At 40.9% G+C, this 24,015-nt stretch overlaps 1 protein-coding gene across 1 annotated transcript in view; it reads left to right on the top strand.

Annotated features, from left to right (window-relative positions):
- Positions 1–24,015, top strand: part of LOC138974544 (uncharacterized) — a 220,558-nt gene that overhangs the window by 69,109 nt on the left and 127,434 nt on the right. The window contains exons 23-28 of the mRNA XM_070347259.1: positions 1,820–1,959; positions 13,017–13,130; positions 14,047–14,211; positions 14,734–14,835; positions 17,636–17,752; positions 19,886–20,022. Coding sequence (XP_070203360.1) covers positions 1,820–1,959; positions 13,017–13,130; positions 14,047–14,211; positions 14,734–14,835; positions 17,636–17,752; positions 19,886–20,022 — 775 coding nt within the window. The remainder of the gene's footprint in view (positions 1–1,819; positions 1,960–13,016; positions 13,131–14,046; positions 14,212–14,733; positions 14,836–17,635; positions 17,753–19,885; positions 20,023–24,015) is intronic.

The raw sequence follows: 24,015 nt of genomic DNA on the forward strand, positions 1-24,015 counted from the left end.
ACACACACACACACACACACACACACACACACACACATACACACACATACACACGTGTTATCACACATATACACAGACACACACACATACGTGTTATCACACACACACACACACACACACACACACACACACACACACACACACACACACACACACACACACACACACACACACACGATAACCATCACAAACACAGTTTGACAAATTCATCTTTGATTTTTTTGCTGCCGAACCCCCCTCCCCCATTTTCCACACTAGATCCACTGTTTCATCTTTGTCTCCGTCTCTCTTCCCTTTATCTTATCTCGTCTATCTACTTGAGTGAGTAACTGAAGATGTATTATCATCATCTCTTTCCTACATTGTCCCACCGACAGAGTTGGCTTTTGTCTTGAATTCAGTACCTCACACGTACACGGTAATTGGTGTGACACCTCAAGCGGACCTTCTGCATAAGTGTACAGTGTCTGCTGACAAGGGACACGAGGGTCTGTGGTTGATCAACTTTATGGTTTAACCGTGTGGACTGGACGAGTAGCAACAGCATGTGAACCACTTTAGAAATGACTTGTAAAGGTTGCAGTCGGTCAGATCAAAGAAGAGAAAATGGGAACGTGGGTCTTGAGAAGATACCACCATCCTAATACTTTACTTTGTGCAAGAATCAATCACGCGTACAGCATTACATATGTCCAGCTGTAGTCTACATTGTACTGTAAACTTCACAGCGGCCTTATCGGCTTCCTCGAGTGACGTCACAGCAAGGCTAATGCTGCGGCGTCTTTCTTGTGCTGACAGAGTTGTCGGTCGCGGATTTTGAGTCGTTTCGGCCTGCCAAATGCTTCGGGTTTTTTTGCGGATTGTGAGAACTAGCAGAAAGTTTCACGCATTTTAATGGTGTCAAACTAATGATGAAAGTGTCTTGTTCTGGACCAAATCAACAGTCTTTAGTTGAATCAACTCGGAAAACTCTTAAACGCGTTTTTGCACGCGACTCCGCGTATGTTTGAGACCAGGCAACCCGACAGCTGCCCTTTAAGCTTAGTAATCGAATGTGGAAGCTACGTTGCGTCAAAGGTCACAGAAGATGTGCGTCGTGCAGCGAAGGAAAGAATCGCGATCTTGTTTCCGACTCAGTACCTCTTTGTTTTTCATTAAACCTGTCAATCTGCTTGCTCGGCTTTGTGAGATGTTTGCATATCTTGTTGCTAGTTTCTTTGCTTTTATCATTATTTCTTATTCGTGCTTCGTTTATCGATACGTCTTGTGCACGGGTCAAAATGTGTGTGTCAGGGGTCAATTGGTTTGACTTGAACTTGACGTTCGTGTTTCTCACACAAAGATACACGCACTCCATGACTTTGTAAGAAGACATAACATATCGGTAGGTTTCATTTGTTTGTGATTAATTTATTGAAGTAGTTTTGTTTTTTTGTTTACTTTTTCCAGTTTGCCAGTTTGTTTTTGGAACTTTGCAAAGCAGTGTCGTGTCGTCTGTTTAGGTCTGGGGAAACGCCAATGAAAAGAGCCGAAGAATCCTCGAGCGATTCTATTGGGTTTTGCTTTTGATTATCCGTGTAATAGGGCTTCCTGCAACTATGGTAACCGGGGATTTATTCCCCGAGGAACATGACATTTATTTCCCAGGTGCTTGTGAATGAAAACTCGTGAAAATGATGACAATGCATCTTGTTTGGTTCCATTACGTATAGGACGCAGTGACGCACAGTTCGGGAAGCTTAACTCGTTCATTGCCAGTTGAAAGTGTGTCTGTATGTGTCTTCGAACATTAAATTCAATTGCGTTTGTGATTAAACAGGACAGTCGTGGAAATTCACCAAATGGCTCTTTCACCAAGAGCTTCTGGAAAATGGTGCGTGGCTGACTCGCTTTTGCTCAGCAACTCTGAAGGAGAACAGCAGACACTGTGTGGATCTATGGGGTATTACGTGTACACTTGTGAGTCATCTCAAATGAAAATACAAGTAGCAATATCAAGCTGTTCGTCTGAACTTTGGCACCAAAATCATGCACATACATGTATCCACATTTAAAGTGTAACTAAACAGACATTTTGAAGTGTCAGCTTTACTGAAATGCTTTATGTTGTGTCCAAGTATAGACCTCTAGAAGCGATACTGGACAATTTTTCCAACGTTTACTGTGTTTTCTGATTTACAACAATTTTTTAAAAGTGTTGAACCCATTTCAGATTTACCTGATTATCTTTTCTTGATTTGGTACTTCCAAAGAACAAGTGGTACTTTGAGTTCCGGTTTTATGTTTTAACCAATCAGAATTTGGTTCCTAAATAAAATCGTCTGCTGCCTGTCCCAGCAGAGTCGGCAACAAGCACTGCTTGCCACATGAGTGATGTTACCAACAGAAATAGCCATACATTGGGCAAGGTAGCAATGTAAATGAATTGGATCTAACTAATGTGCTTGTACTGCACCCCTGGCACTTGAATTCACTCCAAATGTACTGGCACAGCGTGAGAGGCAACATCCTGTCGAAATCGTAAGCACGAGGCTGACTGGGAGATTATTATTCAAAGAGCATGCTGAAACGGATTGTAAGTACAATATTGCACATGTTCTCGACATTTCTGTTGATATTTCCTTAACTTTAATTTGTTCCTTCATTTAAAACCCTAGGGCTTGTATTTTCAGTTGTGATACTAAGCACGTATCTTTACCATAGTATCCGATCACTCCACTTGAAGTTTGGAATGATGAAGAGGAATTATTTCTGGATCTAATTTATTCTTTGTCCCCCCCCCCCCCCTCTCGATTCTTTTTTTCGCCACATATATATTGTCGTGTGAGGGGTTAGATGCTTGTACTGGCTGATTTTTTTTTTTTACTTCGGTCAGATACAGATGATGGGAAAACAAGAAGCGAAGCCTTCAAGGCTCCCGTAAGAAATCAACAAACAGTAATACAAACTCACTCACTCCGTAACACACACACACACACACACACACACACACACACACACACACACACACACACACACACACACACACACACACACACATACACACAGGCACACACACACGCACACACACACACACACACAGTTAATACTAACGCATCATATCAACTCCATGTATAATTTTGAAAAGAAGGCAAACAGATAAAATGACTAGGTTAATAGGTTAGGTACCTGTCATGTGGCCACTTTTTCCACTGCTGTCCTCAGTCCTATAGTTTTCATCAAGACTTGTCACCATGCCGAGTAGATCTAAATTCGGAAGTCTTCATGTGGCTGAGGCATATCTGACATAGCGTCGATCTTGTTGTAGGTTAACCTCCTTTCTGAAACAAATGGCAAAATGCGATTAGTTATGATGACTACAACCTACACAAATATAAACAGTGTTTTGAAACAGAATAGTCAGGTTATACAAGCCACTTTACCTATGCAGCATGGTAACCCTACAATATGCGAAACATGTTGACTGCAGCAGCCTGGTTCTTAAAATAATTCTGACGGTCAACACAGCCAGAAATGCCAACTAAGACAAGAAAGCTGTTGCAAGGTAAGCTTACCAAACGTTACATAGCGAATCATATGATAGTGCGTAAACAGCAAACAGTAGATCTACAATCAAAGAGAGGATCGAGTCTGGAATGAAACGCGATACAAATCTAGCATTCAAAAACTGTCTTTCACGTTCAAGGAAGTTGTTGCAAAGTACTTAAGACTTACTAAATTGTACAGACAAAACCATGACAGTGCATGTTTTGAATCTGAGGAAAAAATCGTGATCATTTTGACTTTGAGAACAGATTCATTCCGTTTCCTTATATCTGCATGTTCAAGTAAATGGTGGACAGTTTTTTTCGGGCAGAGTAAACTTAACTTGAGACTCTACTGCAAGTCTTGAAATTCACATAAATCGAACCACGAACAAAGACATCCAAACATTACAGGCACTTTAGATCAACTCATTTCACTAGAGGTGACCACAGAATACATATAGAACAGAAGCGGCATTCACGTCTTCGGGATGTTCCGTGATTTTCCGGAAAACCTCGGGCCGCCATTTTCTTATGTTTGCACGGAGGCTTGTAAAAATGTCGCTCTCCAGAGAGAAGTGTCCGAGAGGACGGTATATAGAGAATACTACATGGCTTGCTGTGTCGTACCAGATTTACACGAGTTGTTTTTTACATTTAGTCAAGTTTTGACTAAATGTTTTAACATAGAGGGGGAATCGAGACGAGGGTCGTGGTGTATGTGCGTGTGTGTGTGTGTGTGTGTGTGTGTGTGTGTGTGTGTGTGTGTGTGTGTGTGTGTGTGTGTGTGTGTGTGTGTGTCTGTCTGTCTGTCTGTGTGTGTGTAGAGCGATTCAGACTAAACTACTGGACCGATCTTTATGAAATTTTACATGAGAGTTCATGGGTATGATATCCCCGGACGTTTTTTTAATTTTTTTTCATAAATGTCTTTGATGACGTCATATCCGGCTTTTTGTAAAAGTTGAGGCGGCACTGTCACACCCTCATTTTTCAATTAAATTGATTGAAATTTTGGCCAAGCAATCTTCGGCAAAGGCCGGACCTCGGTATTGCATTTCAGCTTGGTGGCTTAAAAATTAATTAATTACTTTGGTCATTAAAAATCTGCAAATTGTAAAAAAAATATTTTGTTTTTATAAAACGATCCAAATTTACGTCCATCTTATTCTTCATCATTTTCTGATTCAAAAAACATATAAATATGCTATATTTGGATTAAAAACAAGCCCTGAAAATTAAAAATATAACAACTATGATTAAAATTAAATTTCCAAAATCGATTTAAAAACACTTTCATCTTATTTCTTGTCTGTTCCTGATTCCAAAAACATATAGATATGATATCATATGTTTGGATTAAAAACACGCTCAGAAAGTTAAAACGAAGAGAGCTACAGAAAAGCATGCTATGGAACACAGCGATCCCACAACCGGCGCTAAACAGGCTCGTCAGTTTCACTGCGTTTTGCGGACTACGGTCAGTGTTAAAAAATGCAGTGCGTTCAGTTTCATTCTGTGAATTCCACAGCTTGACTAAATGTAGTAATTTCGCCTTACGCGACTTGTTTAAATATTGAACCACACAGAAATTGTCACTCGTCTGGGTCATTGTCTGACTCGTGTTTTCTCATAGAAATATCCAACAACAATATCCGATTCACATTATGCCTCACATCGTTCAACCTAATGTAAATCTAAATATAGGTCCCTGGTGCCACACATTCTAGGCATGATGGAAAATTACCATGCACCTGCCGCCGGAGAAGACAGGCACAATGATGACCCCACTGTGACCCCAAAATGTGACGGGGGTCAACCAAACTAGGGTCACATCGGAACATTGTCAAACCCTTCAAGTGTTTTAAGTTTCAAAGCTGTAGCTTTACAAACGCCCAAGATAACGTCAATGTTGACTTATTATGAATCGCACATGACCCCCTGTGACCCCAAAAGTTGACGAGGGTCAACCGAACTTTGTAAGATCATCAAACTCTGACAGTGTACACAGTTTTAGAGGTCTAGCTTGAAAAACATCCGAGATAACCTCAACGTTAAGTTTTTGTGACACGAACATGACCCCGCTGTGACCCCAATATTTGACGAGGGTCAACCAAACTGGGATCACTTTGTAAGATCATCAAACTCTGACAGTGTACAAAGTTTCAGAGGTCTAGCTTGAAAAGCTTCCAAGGTAACCTCAACGTTAAGTTTAATTATGAAACGAACATGACCCCGCTGTGACCCCAATACTTGACGAGGGTCAACCAAACTGGAGTCACTTTGTAAGATCATCAAACTCGGACAGTGTACACAGTTTCAGAGGTCTAGCTTGAAAAACCTCCGAGATACCTATAGATATATATTTAATTTTCAGAGCTTGTTTTTAATCCAAACATAACATATTTATATGTTTTTGGAATCAGCAAATGATGGAGAATAAGATGAACGTAAATTTGAATCGTTTTATACATTTTTTTTATATTTTTTTTACAATTTGCAGATTTTTAATGACCAAAGTCATTAAATAATTTTTAAGCCACCAAGCTGAAATGCAATACCGAAGTCCGGGCTTCGTCGAAGATTACTTGACCAAACTTTCAACCAATTAGGTTGAAAAATAAGAGCGTGACAGTGCCGCCTCAACTTTCACAAAAATCCAGATATGACGTCATCAAAGACATTTATCAAAAAAACGAAAAAAAAAACGTTCGGGGATATCAATCCCAGGAACTCTCATGTAAAATTTCATAAAGATGGGTCCAGTAGTTTGGTCTGAATCGCTCTACACACACACACCCGCACACACACACACACACGTACACACACACACACACACACACACACATACACCACACACACACACACACACACACACACACACACGCACACACACATACACCACGACCCTCGTTTCGATTCCCCCTCTATCAGTCTATGTTAAAACATTTAGTCAAAACTTGACTAAATGTAAAAAGGGAGCTGTCATACTAATGCTTCGTAACAAGGATAATCACTGTCAAATCTTTGCTTGCACCTGCATGGTGTTTACTGCGCTATTTACCCAACCTGTTTTATTGTATTTATTTAATTGGTTTTTTTTGTGGTTTTTTTTTTTTTTTTGGGGGGGGTGTTTTGTGATGAGGGTTTTTTCAAAGCCTTTACTGCTTTAGTCATTGAATGCACCCGACTTCGATTTATTGTTCAATGATGGGTAATTGTGTGATCAACTATTTAAGTTAGTGATTGTTCTGGCTTCATACAATGACATTGCATTATTTTTATAAGTTTGTTAAAATCCTGTTGTTTTGTGTATGTGTGTGTGTTTCAGGCAAAAGCTGATTTTACAGTCCTAGTTGTATGCAGTACCTCTGCTTCTTCGTTCAGGAATCAAAGTATACAATCTAAACCGATTATTTTGTTCAATAATGTTCAGTTTACCATCCCGAAGAAGGCAGTAACGTGCCGAGATATTGATTATAGATATTAACGTACCTAACCTGGTTACTGATGTGTTTTCTTTTTATTTCAATAATGTAAATGTGTGACAACTTGCAGGGTACTTGACGTTCAAAGCAATTTATCTGGCAAAGGACCTTTTTTATGGATTAAAGAAAACTTTTGTCATGGTGCACAAGTCAATCAATTTGGTTGATAAATAATTTGTGCTGTATTTTCCCTGGTTCCAAAACGTAGTATGTATTACCACATGTCCTTAACTGTCATTGGCATCACATGATTCTCTGCAAGTCTTTTGTGAAAATACGTCATTTAACACTGGCACTTATAGTAGGTGGCTGTGGAACGGTAGACATGCAACGACAATGAACAACAAAAGACAAAGGTGTGGAGTACACTCATTTTTCTTAACATACGCCAAGTTTCTTTGAGAATGCTCCAAGTGAAAATCAGGGGTTCCTGGGCTTGATATCACAACTAAACAGCTTCTTCTCAGAATCAGGAGGAAAAAAAAAACCTGTTATATTGCGAGTTCGGGGGCATTTCCCCCCCTCCAGGAAAATCTTGATAAAAATCAAGGAACATTGAGCAATCTGAGCCATCAGTTTGTCTTTATTTTTAAACTATTTCTTTCTTTTTTTTAGTTTTTAGGCTAGAGAGAGGGGGGTGGGAGTTGTCCGGCAACCCCGGACCCCCCCCCCCCCCTGGATCCGCCCATTGTGTGTGTGTGTGTGTGTGTGTGTGTGTGTGTGTGTGTGTGTGTGTGTGTGTGTGTGTGTGTGTGTGTGTGTCAGTGTGTGTGTGTGTGAGTGACAGATAACCTTCTCTAAATTCGAATCGTTGCGTTTGCATGGTAAGGCAAAAAAAAAAGTTGTGCGTTTCTGGTAACACGGCTACAAAAAATAGGGTAGGTAGGTAGGGATTTGTTTTGTTTTTTGTTTTTTGGTCAGGGTAGAATTTTAATATTACAACACAAAAATCATATATAACTGCAGTCTTCACCAGAGGCATTCCATTGTATGTCTCTATCTCCACTACACTATCTTCAAATAAAACTGCCGTAAAAAAAATTAAATATACTCGGAGGCAAAAGAAACGCAAATAAAGGATGCGTTAATTAAACCTTTATGGACTTGAAATACAAATAAAATCATAATACTAGCATGTTCTGCACGTGTTGTTTTAGCGGTCGTATCTTGTCAGAACCGTGTTTGCCGTTATCTGGGTCACACGCAAGGTCTTGTTGACGGGGATCCCAAACCGTCATGGGGACCACTTTCAGCCCATGCACAATGTGGAAAAGCAGCTTTTCGTGTTTAGAGTGTTCAGGCAAGCTGTACAATACTCACAAAACTGTTACAACATTCATTTCTGCGACACAGGCGCGATGCCGAGACTATCACCAGATCAGCGCCATCAGGCGATCGTGAGAATTTAAGCCGGACAATCAGTTTAGCAAGTTGCTAGGGCATTTGGAGTAAATGTCACCACGGTTTATCGCCTGCAGCAACGTTTTGATGTCACTAACAGTACCTGCGACTTACCAGGACGTGGCAGACCCCGGGTAACAACAGCCCGACAAGATCGCCATCTTGTCCATCAACACCAGCGAGATGCATTCGAAACTGCCGCCAACAGAGTCCGTAACACATTCGGGGTGCATGGAGAACCCGTCAGTGCCAGAACTGTACGCCGACGCCTTGGTGGGCAGAACCTGGTAAATCGGCGTCCTGCTCGACGTCCTGTCTTGACAGCTCAGCATCGCCTGGATCGTCTGACCTCGGCCCAGCAGCATGCCCACTGGCACCATCGGGACTGGCGGAGGGTTCTTTTTTCGGACGAGAAGCGCTTTTGCCTGGAACCTGGCGATGGGCGTGTCCGGATCTGGCGAAGACCTGGACAGCGGTTTGCTAACAATAACATCCTGCAGCATGATCGATGGGGAGGTGCCAGCGTCATGATATGGGGCGCCATTGGTGTCAATCCGCGAGTGAGGCTTGTCGTCTTTTAGAACGTCGGCCAAGGTCGTGGGAATGGTGTCAATGCAGACCGCTACATCAATCAAGTCCTGCGTCCCTATGTGGTTCCATTTTTCCAGAGGCACCGGAACTGCCTGTCCAGCAAGACAATGCCCGTCACCATACTGCACGTTCTACCCAGGACGTCCTGCGTCACAACAGCGTGAACCTTCTGCCTCATCCTGCTCGATCTCCGGATCTCAACCCAATCGAACACTTTTCGGACATCATGCAAAGAAGGATTAATGCCCTTGCCCGGAGACCCCGCACAATAGCAGAACTGCGTGCTGCCGTGACCCAGGTGTGGGCTCAGGTCCCTCAGCAGCAAATTAATCACCTCGTCCTCTCCATGTACCGGAGGTGCGCCACAGTCATCAACGCCCAGGGAGGAGCAACACGCTATTGACTTTCAATCGTCTTCAAACAGTGTTCAGTGGAACATGGCACGTCATGTTCTCATCCCAATACACTTTTCCGTATGGTTTTTGTATTGGTCAATTCGTTCCCTTGTTATTGTTAACCCGAAATAATTAAATCGACATTCAAATTTATGTGTAACCCATCTTCACTGCAGCATTTGCGTGTCTTTTGCCTCTGAGTTTACTATCAAACTTACCCCCTCTCAGATCTATTTGTGATTATTCAAGTTTCAACCATGAAACGATGCCGGTTTGGACAGATCTGCTAGTTTGCCGCTGAAACTGAAATCAAAGCCGATCTTCAGAACTATTTCTAATCTTGCATTTCTGATTAATATAAAATACTGATCTTCCCAATAGAAGCTGATGTGTATACACATGACCAGGACAAGATATTTCGTCACAGGGCATTTACGCAGACATCGCAGTTCAAAATATCATTTTAGATCTGATTTTGTACAGCAGCCTGTGTAATTCTAAATCGTCTGCCCTTTTTCGGTTTAACATTTTATGGACGATTCCTATGAGACTGCTCAATGATAACTGATGACAAATTCAGAAACAGATGATTGTTTCAAGTAGGCCACAGTAATGATTCGTTAAAAATGTCAAGCCACTCTTTGATCATTCACACTCAAAGAACCCAAGCCAAATCTGCTCTGGTTCCGAGCAGCTTTTTCCAACTGAGACCTTGATTGCTACGCATCTGCCGCGAAAAGATAGATCACAAACAAGATGCACTGTACCATGCTTTCGTTTATGTTGCTAAACCTTGTCCACTTGATGCCATACCCACACCATTGCTTTTTGAGAATCTTGATGTGTTGTTGCCAACTCTTACTCAACTTGTCAATGATAGCCTGGTATCTGGTGTTTTTCCATCATTGTTCAAAACTGCACTTGTCAAACCACTTCTCAAAAAACCAAGTCTTGATGTCAATATTTTGAAACATTATCGTCCTGTATCTAATTTATCATTCTTGTCCAAAGTTTTTGAAAAGGTAGTTTTGAAGCAGCTGTTGTCATATTTGAACACCCATGATTTTATCTCGCACTGACGGGCGCTGTGGCGTGGTGGTAAGACGTCGGCCTCCAAAGCGGAAGGTCGAGGGTTCGAATCCCGGCCGCGGCCGCCTGGTGGGTTAAGTGTGGAGATTTTTCTGATCTCCCAGGTCAACTTATGTGCAGACCTGCTAGTGGCTTATCCCCCTTCGTGTGTATACGCAAGCACAAGACCAAGTGCGCACGAAAAAGATCCTGTAATCCATGTCAGAGTTCGGTAGGTTAGAGAAACACGAAAATACCCAGCATGCTTCCTCCGAAAGCGGCGTATGGCTGCCTAAATGGCGGGGTAAAAACGGTCATACACGTAAAATTCCACTCGTGCAAAAACACGAGTGTACGTGGGAGTTTCAGCCCACGAACGCAGAAGAAGAAGAGAAGAAGATCTCGCACTCTCAGTCCGCTTATCGCCCTTCTCACTGTACTGAAACAGCCCTACTTAAAGTAATCAGTGACATTCTGTCTGCTCTGGATGGTGGTGATGTGTCAGTGCTTACCCTACTTGACCTTTCTGCAGCGTTCGACACGATTGACCATGTCACGCTTCTCCATAGACTTCAGACTCTGTGCGGCATCTCCGGTCCACCGCTAGCATGGCTTGAGTCCTATCTCATTGGCAGGACTCAGGCTGTGCTTGTCGATAGCCAGATGTCTGCTCCAGCCCCACTTTCTTTCGGCGTTCCTCAAGGTTCAGTACTTGGTCCCATCCTTTTCATCATGTACACTAAGCCCCTCTCCACACTGATTCAAAACCATTCTGTTTTAAATCAGTCTTTTGCTGATGACACCCAGCTGTATAAACCCAGTCCCCCAGCAGAGACACATTCCGCCATCCAGACCATTCAGACATGCATCACTGATGTTAAATCTTGGATGGTTGATAACAAACTTAAGCTGAATGGTGATAAGACTGAAGTCTTACTGTGCAAAAAGAAGAACACTACATTTCCCTCTCCCCAACCTCTTTATGTTCAAATAGGCAACACCGACATTCTTTTCTCACCATCAGCTAGAAACCTTGGATTCACCCTTTCATCTGACATGATCCTTAACAAACATATATCTTTAGTCTGTAGAGCAGCTTATTTTGAGCTTCGTAAGATCAGCACCATTCGCCACACACTCTTCTCTCAAACAACTAACACTCTTGTCTGTGCCTTTGTTCTTTCTAAACTTGACTACTGCAACTCTCTTCTCTCTGGCTGTCTTCTGTACCTCCTGCATAAACTACAAAAAGTCCAAAACTCGGCAGTACGCCTCATTCTCAAAGCACGAAAACGAGATCACGCAACACCACTTCTTCACACACTGCACTGGTTACCTATTCAAGCCCGCATTGACTACAAACTGTCTACCCTCTGCTTTAACTTCTTTTCTGGTTCGTCTCCTGCTTACTTCTCTGAACTCCTCACCGTCTATTCTCCAGCAAGACAACTCCGTGCCTCTTCTGACTGTCGCATCCTTACCATTCCACACACCAAAACCAAAACATACGGACAACGCACTTTTACTTTCTGCGCACCCACACAATGGAATTATCTCCCCTTTCACATCCGCCACTCTCAGTCACCCCAAGCATTCAAACGAGCACTTAAAACGCACCTCTTCAGGAAATACAACCTCTGATTTTGTTTTCTCAGTCCATCAGTAGGCTACATGTAGTGTTATTTGTTGTTTTAGTGATTTTTCACCACCTATTTTATTCATGTTTTTATTACTTAGTTAGTGGAAGAATCTTGTGTAATGTATGTTTGAAGGTGTATGCTTTTAATTAAGCGTTGTTGACTATGAATGTAGATGTAAATGCTTGCATAACTGTGTTTTAATTTTAGTGTTATTTGTTGTTTTAGTGATTTTTCACTACCTATTTTATTCATGTTTGTATTATTTAGTTAGTGGAATAATCTTTTGTAATGTATCTTTGATGGTGTATGCTTTTAATTAAGCGTTGTTGACTATGAATGTAGATATAAATGCTTGTATAACTGTGTTTTAATTTTAAATGTGTCAAGCGCAAAGAGCATACTTGTATAGTTATGATGTTGCGCTATATAAATGCTCATTTATTATTATTATTATTATTATTATTATTATTATTATTATTATTATTATTATTATTATTATTATTATTATTATTATTATTATTATTATTATTAAACAGATTAAATGTGCATTTTAAATATGCTTACAGCAAAGAAATGCATCCTTACTTACCACAAATATACTGGTACCACATTCATCGCACCTGCGTCTTAATTCTTACCAAAACCTATCGATATATTTGTTTACGATATATTGGTAATTACCAACCGTTAACTATTTTTCAAAAATCTGAAATGACTTTTAAGAATCAAAGAAAGATTCGCTAAAACGATTGACTTCAGAAAATAAGCAATATTTTTCTGAACCATGAAATAAAAATCGAACACTCCGTTTGATCTTTTATTTTGGTAGATTGATAATAATAAACCATAACAATGAATAGGTAGTACTACTGACATTTGCATTGGCATGATTGTGTGTTGTATGTGCAGTCAAAGCAATCCAGGGCGAACTTTTCTACGTGACTCTCAAAGTACGAACACCAGACTCTATATCTGACTTTCAACATCGCCCTGGCTTCGTCCTGCGTGTCTACAGCTATGCAGGTTTGTGGGGGACTTCTCTCAGTTGACGGTCTAACTATTATTATGTGATACGCTTGGAAGGTTAATTGTAGCTACACTACACAACTTTTCTCTCTGTGACTTTACTCTACATATCCGATCACGAATGGTTCAGTTTGTTTAATCCGTGATATCACCATCCGCACGACGCATATCATTTGCATCCAGCCTTTGATACAAACTAGGACATATACTACTAAGGGCGATGTAAGATGTCCAATTTTCCATTGAAACTAATGCCCACTGATTTATTGTTAGGCAATTGTTACGGTTCTCGGGGAACACGCATGGTCTATAGTTTCATCTTTATCAACATTGGTTAAGTTTTATGACGATGAAGCAGAAGGCAATGTGAACCCTCAGGATCGATGAAAAAGCATCTTCTTCTTTGTTCATGAAATGGAACTCAAACGTTTATTCGTGTTTTGCATTTTGGCAGCTATACTCGATTACGAAGAAAGCATGCTTGGTATTTTCGGGTTTCTATAACCCCATCACCTCTGGCGTATATTACAGGACCTTCTCCGTGCGTACTTGGTCTTGTGCTTGCGTGAACACACGAAGGGGGATAAGGTACCAGCAGGTCTGTACATCCGTTGACCTGACAGATCGGAATAAAAATCTGTAACCTTAACCAACCAGGCAAAGCCGAAATTGAACACTGGATCTTCCGCTTATTGGGCGTATTTTCCACTAGGCCAGTATCCCATTGTGACCCCAGTCTTCATAATGCGTATTTAGGATCCCGCCGTGTTGACACATGACAGTGTGTGTGTGTGTGTGTGTGTGTGTGTGTGTGGTGTGTGTGTGTGTGTGTGTGTGTGCGTGCGTGTGTGTGCGTGTGTGTGTGTGTGTGTGTGTGTGTGTGTGTGTGTGTGTGTGTGTGTGTATGTTATAGACTGTCGTCGTGAACTTTCAAGGCCAAGTGAAGGAGAAGGAGAACTATCGAGTCCAAACTACCCCGGTGCATACCCACCAGACACGTTCTGCCAGTGGACCTTCACACGTGATATTGACAGCTCAATTACATTCTTTTTCGTTGACATCAACATTGCGGAAGAGGGTAAGACAAAAGTGACGGGTGCAATGCCTGGTGTTTGATTTGTGTTTGAATATTGTTTGTATTTGGTTACTTGCTGTTTTGCCTATTGAGAATATTCCGAACATCTTAAATGGCTTGCAAAGAAAAAGCGTTGTAACAAAGTAACAAGCATAGACAAAATAGGAAGAAGTGACAGCAGGTGAGAAGAACAAGAACACGATAACAATAAAATTGTACTCAACAGAAACATGAACAATACACGATGAAAAAAGAGAACCAGTTTGCAACAATTGTCTACATTGATCAGCAAATTAATAAATAATGAGAAATGAAAGAGAAGGGAAGGGGAAAAAAGCAAAGAAGAGGACAGTTTATGCTGCAGACTATAATAATAATAATAATAGTAACGGGTATTTATATAGCGCCTTATCCGAAGTTCAAAGCGCGTATGCCGTGTGAGATGGAATTTTTTACACAATATATCACGGATTCACATGTGAATATATGTTCAAGCAATTAAGAAAATCAGTCTTTCTTTCACAGATTGCAATGAAGGTGGAGTGACCATCCAGTTTACTTCGGACTTTGGAACTGGGAAGCGGAAATTCTGCAACAGTAGTGATGCTGCGGACCCCTTTGAGAAATGTGTGTGAAGGGAAGGGGACACACGCCTTAACAATTATAAAGACACAAATTGTAGCAGAAATAATTTAACTTTCGTGTGAAGCACTTCCAATGGACATGTCTGGCACAATAATGTGGGGTTATGCCTTTCCTGATAGGAGCATTTACTATCAGAGGAAAGAACATAAGCGTTGGGAAATGGGCAATTGTCCAAAACAAAAGAACACATTAAAAGGACAGAACTAAGCACATTACACGTGCATGTGTTTGCCAGAGATACAACAATCAATATTCATACTGTAGGTTAGTGACTAGCTGACACTAGGTTCTAATGCACTGGTGCTTGCAATTTCATTGAATAAAGACCAAATGCTAAGAAACAGTTCTTCTAACACAATCATGACTTTTTGAAGTGAAGGTTAACCTTATACAGTAACAAGTCGCGTAAGGCGAAATTACTACATTTAGTCAAGCTGTGGGACTCACAGAATGAAACTGAACGCACTGCATTTTTTTTCAAAATGACCGTAGTACGCCGCTTGTGCAAAACGGAGTGAAACTGACGAGCCTATTCAGCGCGGAAGTGGTTTCGCTGTGCTGCATAGCACGCTTTTCTGTACCTCTCTTCGTTTGAACTTTCTGAGCGTGCTTTTAATCCAAACATATAATATCTATATGTTTTTGGAAACAGAAACCGACACGGAATAAGATGAAATTGTTTTTAAATCGATTTCGGAAATTTGATTTTGATAATAATTTTTATATTTTTGATTTTCAGACCTTGTTTTTAATCCGAATATAACATGTTTATATGTTTTTGGAATCAGAAAATAATGAAGAATAAGATGAACGTAAATTTGGATCGTTTTATACAAAAATAATTTTAATTACAATTTTCACATTTTTAATGACCAAAGTCATTAATTAATTTTTAAGCCACCAACCTGAAATGCAATACAAAAGTCCGGCCTTTGTCGAAGATTGCTTGGCCAAAATTTCAATCAATTTGATTGAAACATGAGGGTGTGACAGTGCCGCCTCAACTTTCACAAAAAGCCGGATATGACGACATCAAAGACATTTATCGACAAAAATGGAAAAAAAAACCATCCGGGGATAACATTCCCCGGAACTCTCATGTCAGATTTCATAAAGATCGGTCTAGTAGTTTACTCTCAATCGCTCTACACACACACGCACACACACACATATACACACACACACACACACACACACACACACACACACACACACACACACACACACGCACGCACGCACACTCACACACATACACCACGACCCTCGTCTCGATTCCCCCTCTATGTTAAAACATTTAGTCAAAACTTGACTAAATGTAAAAACGACGAGAAAATTATCTGGGTGATTCTAGAAAATGTAAGGGGGTAGACCTACCTAGAGTTGGGTGTATTGTTGTTTATGTTTGCTACATAGTAACATCTCAATGGATGTTGATGGAATTCGGTGGGCATCTCTGTCAGTTATGTAGCTTTTCCGGAAAAGAATTGGTTAGCTGATATATTTTCACAAACATGAGGAAAAAAAGAAAAAAAAAAGAAAAATAACATTTCACGAACAAACAAAATGTTGGTATTACTTTTTACACAATATGTGTTACACTTTTTATCACTGAAAGCTGTACTTTGAAAAAGTGATGAAAAACAAGTTTACCTGGAGCCTGAACTAGGAAAACAAATATGTGGCATATTACCAGTAAACGCCATGTACACAACTTAATAAAAAAATAAAATAAAAAATCTCCCCTTAGTATACATTATGATATTTTTGATCTGTATGTTTGATTACAGTCCGTTGCGATATAACCTTGATTGGTTGAAAACGACGTTAAACACCAAATAAAAAAATAAATAAATAAAGATTGATTACAGTTTGGCAATTCTCGAATCCAGCAATGGCTAAAATCTATTTCCAGGACAAATTACAAGGCTCTAACATAAACACTGAGAAAACTGTGGTGTAAAAACACCCTCAAAAGGGGCGTTTTCTGAGAAAATCTGCATGCTAAAAATAGTTAATTTGTGTGTACAATGAAAGATAGAGTAATACATTATGGGACCGGATGTTGGGTTTTCAGGGTTGATACACACCTGCTTAGAACCATCACATCTCCAGTTTGGATTGTAACTGATAAAACATTCCATCTGTAAATGAAAATAGAGAGATTCAGCGTGCTAATGATGCCACACACTAGTGCTGTAGGTTCTCCAAAAAAGCTTTTTTTGCCACACTCTAGGTAGGTCGATCTACCCCCTTAAATTTGACAACAATATGCAGGGTTGCTTCATGAAGGGAAGTTAGTGTACGTTAGTGTACGTTATTCACACTAAAGTTCTGGAAAAAAAAGGTCATGAGCTTGTCCTGTCACGCTCCTTGTTTTCATTCGATGAGATGAAGCTATGTATATATACGCGATTAATCGAATCCGATTTTTTTTCGCAATCAAGTACGCAATACAAATGGCAACTATGTAAGTGTATTGTGTATATACTATTTTGTATCCACTTAATCGTGAAAATGATCAAATGTTGATAAGTAAATGCAGACTTTAACATACTTTGCTGTTTGAATGAAAAAAAACCAGAATTTGTTCTTAGGAGTTGGGAATATACATTCTTTATGCCGCAATCAAATCCTCGAAACAAAAATGCACCGAGTAGCAGAGGCAAACCTCTTCTTACTCAATGCTGACCTTGACAACTTGTCCTGTTTATATCTTAGGGATTGAGCCTTAGGTTTTGTTATGTCTTGCTGACTTTAACTGTTGTTTTTGATATTTCCTTAGCGATGCTACCCTCATTATCGACTGACACTGGACGAGTGACTATCACATTCCGAAGCAGCAAATCCATCCACAAACATCGATACGGATTCAAACTCCAATACATCGTGAGGAACAGAAGTAAGTATTTGTACACGATCATTATGTGACACTGTTAACGTCTTAAAGTACTGTGCATGAACAGTCAGGTAGATGTCAAGAATCAAGCCAGACGTTACTGTTCCCAGCACAAGCGTTTCTTTTCGTCGAAACTTTAGAACCATCTCGTTCCACTGGCTTAACGAGAATCGTGTTGGAACATTCACAATGTTAGTGTGTGATTTAAATCCACATCTGACTTTTGTTTTCGTTCGTGCATTAACAAGAAAGGGTACCGAATCACCTCAGACGAGCATTGAATTTTGAACAGTGTAATTGTTTTATTGTCAGAACTATATAGAGTGAGGTGTTACCTGAAGTGTTGTGTTATATCATGATATGTTATAGAAGTTAAACTGCGTGTGAAAGTTACAAAGAAAACGAAACTTTTTTCAGATTGCTTGGTTACCAACAGCATCGCTTTGAGTGTTAATCAATTATGTTTCATTAACCAATGTTTGTGTAATTAAGCCGGTTGGGTTTGTGTACGTTGTCTAATTGTCAATGTCTTTGCTTTTTAATGGTGGCAAGCTATATCTACAGGTAAGCCCACTGAGGTCCATGTGTTTTTAGACTCACCCCTTCGCTAGAGACTGGCCTATAATGTTGCTTTGAAAACGCAACGCACCGAATAGTCACTTTTTTCACAAACCCTACAGTGTTATGTGCGGTGTCTGGACTCTACTTCCTAGCTAAAGATGTTCCAGGCTGGAAAGTGCGCACATAAGCGTTGATATAGGACACATTTTCCGGACAGAGAGTCCGCTTTTAGGACTTATTTTCCGGACTGAAAGTCCGCTTTGTTCAGTTTTTGTTTTTTAAATTTCTGTCAGGGACAATTTGACGACGCGAAGCGTTTAGTTGAGTTCGAACCTCCTAGGGGCGTAAGGGGGCATGCCTCAGCTCCCCCTCCCCCCTTTGAGAAAATATTGATAAAAACAAAGGAAAATGGCGCAATCCGGTGCAATCTGAGCCACAAAACTTCCTCTAATACACCTTCCAAAAAGTAAATTTAAGAAGACAAATTTGGATCAAAACAAGGACAATTGACTAATCTGGTGCAACCTGAGCAAGCACATTACCCAACTACTTTTCAAAACCATCACTTAGAAGACAAAGGCCTGCTCCGGAGGGGGTCATTATCAAGGAAAATGGAGCAATCTGGTGCAATCTGAGCCATCAGTTTTTCTTTGTTTTCAAAATTGTATAACAGTATTATTATTATTTTTTATTTTTTATTTTTGTTTTAGGCTGGGGGGTTCCGGAAACCCCCCCTGGATCCGCCCCTGCTCACACCAACACACACACACACACACACACACACACACACACACACACACATACACACACACACACACACGCACACACAGACACACACACACACACGCACTCACACACACACACACACACACACACACACACACACACACACAAACATTTTTTTCTCCAACATATAACAAAAAAAATCATTTCGATCGGGAAGACCGATTCGTTTATTGCAAAAGCCAGCGCACAAAGTGGAGAGATAATAAACCAATACAAGAACACCGAGAAGAAACTGACACAGAAAAACAATCCGGACCAGACGGGAATCGGTCTGAAGACCTTCAAACTCCGAAATCCAACACCATAGCAACTGCGCCAAGGAGGAAGCAATAAAAACCCACGATTTTTAAGTTCACTTATAGCTAATGCGGCCAAGTGTGCACAACCATGACACCTTCACCTAGGTATCTGTAACAGGAAAATATGTCCCCCAAGACTCAAAGTCCGACCCCCTAAATAATTATAGTCTAGGACTTTCTGTCCTGGGAAAATGTGTCCGCTAAAAGTCTAGGACAATTTGTCTGGATGGGGACTACCGAGGTAGGTCTCCCGTTCCTGGGAACGAAAGTCCGTATGACTCCTTTTCCCAGCAGACAACTTTTCTTTTTACGCCGGTGTTACTATTTTGCCTTGAAATTGAGAGGTTTGGAAATATTTCAAATTTATTTGCGGGTTGTTCTCTCATTTATGTACCAAATAACTATGCTAGTTGAGTGTGTGTTTTTAATGTCAAAAGTTCATAATTTTGTATGAGAGCTAAATTGCAGACTGGTTATTTTCTGTCACTAGGCAGCACGTGTGGCGGTGTTTTGAAGACAGGAGGCGAATACCAGAGCCCTAGATATCCAAAGTCTGCCCCTAAAATGGCACAGTGCATTTACGTCTTCCATCCTCCACCATCGGTTTCTGGAAATCTTGCCATCATGGTAATATGTTACTGGAAAAAGGAGCAGTAGTAGGTAGAGGAGAAGCGGAAGGGGAAAGATACGTAGAGGTTATAAAACAGCTTCATGTTCTTGAATTGAAAGGGATGTGTGCGTTTAACTGCGTGTTCTGTTTAAGAAATATTGTTCATAATTGACCGACAGATTGCAGTCAAAGTGTGTCAAAGTGACCGAGTGTGTAGAAATCCGAAATATGAGCAACTCTAGCTCTACACAAAGTATGAGATACCTATCTCGCGCCGATTGTTTGTTCAAGGTTAATCCGATTCAGAAAACAAAGAAACTCGTGGTAGATTTTGATTCAGAAAACAACTGAACTCATTGAATGTTTATTCAATGTCGTATCTTCAAGCGTGTAGTTCTTAGACGTTTAAATGCGGTATGTTTATGTTGTTTTGCTCCAGAGATGCATATTTTGAACATGTGAGCGTTTGGAACTTTTAAGGCACTAAAAGTAGTCACCACAAAGTGTAATTTTTCAACGCATGAGCTATAGCTGTTTCAGGCTGGTTGCTGGGAAGTTATTTTATGAATGCTAGGTGATTATCGAAAATGAACTTCCAGTTTACAGATTGAAAGAAGCAGAGAATGGATCAGATGGAATAAGGCATTTTATAGAGAGATATGTGTGTACTAGAGGAATACCCGGCTTCGCCGGGGTGAATCGCGAGACAGAGACAGACAGCGTGGCGGTTCACCACAATCACCTTTGAAGGCGAAGTCCTGTCAAACGGGATTGAGAATTTTAGAGCTTATTTCTTAGCCCTATATTATCTGCTGTGGCTTCTCAAATGCCAGAACATACAGACAGACAAAAGCCGCTAGACCACATCACAAACAGAACTCTACAATACACAGGTTTTTGCCCACACACACACACAAACACACACACACACACAGAAGCCGTATATATATATATATATATATATGTATATCTATATCTATAAATATATAGAGATAGGTGAGAGTGTATTTTTCGCGTGGCTATAAATTGATTCGACCTTTTCACTTTGACAGTAAGAACAACTTACGGGTGCAAGGGAAGCGTTGTGGACAGCGCAGTGACATTCTAAAAATAGTAACTTACAAACGGAAATACGGATTAAAGCCACACGAAGGAAGGGAGATAAACGCAAGACACTGGAGAAGATAAGGAAGAGTTACTTATAATGGTGAAATGAACACAAAAACCAAAATCGGTTCAGCGCTGCGCGCTGAGAGCACGTGTTGAAATATCTCATCGATGATATTGTGTCCGGGGTGTAGCTGAATACGGTGTCCAAATTTGAAAAAGATCCACCGAGAACTTTGGCGTTGTGATGTGGTGTAGCGGCTTTGATGTGTCGGTATGGGGGCCCGGGTAGCTGAGGTGGAACCAAAATCGGTTCAGCGCTGCGCGCTGAGAGCACGTGTTGAAATATCGACCAGGTTGTGTCCTGTCCCGGGTGTACCTGAATATGCCCACCAAATTTGAAGCAGATCCATCGAGAACTTTGGCCGTGCATCGCGAACTCACAGACAGACACACAGACAGACACACACAATATATAAGTCGTATATATATATAGATTTACCAGAATGAATACCCGCTTCGCAGGGTAGCCGGCTTCGCCGGGAAGAAGTACTTACAGCCGTACGCCGGCCTCGCCGGGTCCGAACAATGGACCCGCCAAGCTTAGGTCCCTCCCAGATTCGTGGAATGGGAACAGCACGAACATGATTCAGTGGCCATAATGCCATTCCTGACCATATCGAGTCCCATCCTTGTCGACGAATGTAACCGTGTTAATCACCTTTGGAGGCGAACTCCACTCAAACAGAACTGAGCAAGTTAGAGCTTATCTCTAAGCCCTTTTAAACTGTTATGGCTTCTCAAAGGAAGGCCAGTACATAAAATTACACAAAAGCCGCCAGACCACATCACAAACAGAACTGAACAATGCACAGGTGTTGCTCACATAGAGACACACACACACACACACACACACACACACACACACATACACACACAAACACAGAGAAGCCGTATCTATAGAGAGATAGATGACAGTGTATTTTTCGCGTGGCTATAAATTGATTCGACCTTTGCACTTTTACAGTGAGGATAATTTACGGGTCCAATTTACGTTCTGGACACTGCGGTGACTTTCTAAAAATAGTAACAGAACGCCGGGAATATCCGAAGATGCCCTCTCCACACTACAGTGCACCATACGAAGGAAGGGAGGTAAACGCTGAAAACATGGAGAAGATGAGAAGATAAGGAAGAGTTACTTATAATGGTGAAATGAACTCAAAAACCAAATTCGGTTCAGCGCTGCGCGCTGAGAGCACGTGTTGAAATATCTCATCGATGATATTGTGTCCGGGGTGTAGCTAAATACGGTGTCCAAATTTGAAAAAGATCCACTTTGGCTTTGGTGTGTCGGTATGGGGGCCCGGGTAGCTGAGGTGGAACCAAAATAGCTGAGGTGGAACCAAAATCGGTTCAGCGCTGCGCGCTGAGAGCACGTGTTGAAATATCTCATCGATGAGGTTGTGTCCGGGGTCTCTCTGAATAAGCCCACCAAATTTGAAGCAGATCCATCGAGAATTTTGGCTGTGCATCGCGAAGACACAGATACACAGACACACACACAGACACACAGACAGACACAAGTCGTATATATATATAGATTTTGTATATACTTCATTCAAAGGGGGAGGAGAGAGACTAAGTTGACAGGGAAATGTATGTCCTGCCTGTGTCTGTGTGTACTTGTATACCCACTTTATGTGTGTATGTTTGCTATGTGTCTACAACTGGCGCGCTACGCATGTTTGTACTTGTATACCCACGTTATGTGTGTATGTTTGCTATGTGTCTACAACAGGCGCGCTACGCATGTTTGTACTTGTATACCCACGTTATGTGTGTATGTTTGCTATGTGTCTACAACTGGCGCGCTACGCATGTTTGTACTTGTATACCCACTTTATGTGTGTATGTTTGCTATGTGTCTACAACTGGCGCGCTACGCATGTTTGTACGTGTATACCCACTTTATGTGTGTATGTTTGCTATGTGTCTACAACTGGCACGCTACGCATGTTTGTACTTGTATACCCACTTTATGTGTGTATGTTTGCTATGTGTCTACAACTGGCGCGCTACGCATGTTTGTACTTGTATACCCACTTTATGTGTGTATGTTTGCTATGTGTCTACAACTGGCGCGCTACGCATGTTTGTACGTGTATACCCACTTTATGTGTGTATGTTTGCTATGTGTCTACAACTGGCGCGCTACGCATGTTTGTACTTGTATACCCACGTTATGTGTGTATTTTTGCTATGTGTCTACAACTGGCGCGCTACGCATGTTTGTACTTGTATACCCACGTTATGTGTGTATGTTTGCTATGTGTCTACAACAGGCGCGCTACGCATGTTTGTACTTGTATACCCACGTTATGTGTGTATGTTTGCTATGTGTCTACAACTGGCACGCTACGCATGTTTGTACTTGTATACCCACTTTATGTGTGTATGTTTGCTATGTGTCTACAACTGGCGCGCTACGCATGTTTGTACTTGTATACCCACGTTATGTGTGTATTTTTGCTATGTGTCTACAACTGGCGCGCTACGCATGTTTGTACTTGTATACCCACGTTATGTGTGTATGTTTGCTATGTGAGCCAATGTCAAAAGGTGCTGTGGGTACGCTAGGTATTTTATAAGTTCTGTAACTATTTACTGAATGTACACTCAGATGGAACTTTTGGTTTTTCTGAGAGATTAATGAATAAAGATGATCGCAGAGAAAAACCAAAGACTAACTATAAACAGTTAAAATTCTGCTCCTCATTCATTACGCAAATTAGTGCTTTTTAGGGACGTATTTTGACAAGGTGTTTGAGTACTCTCGATAGTTTTAGAAAAAATGCTAATAAGCTTTTTTTCTGGGCAGTTGGATTTAAACCAAATGATTG

Source organism: Littorina saxatilis, linkage group LG8, assembly GCF_037325665.1.
Source record: "Littorina saxatilis isolate snail1 linkage group LG8, US_GU_Lsax_2.0, whole genome shotgun sequence".
Lineage (NCBI taxonomy): Eukaryota > Metazoa > Mollusca > Gastropoda > Littorinimorpha > Littorinidae > Littorina > Littorina saxatilis.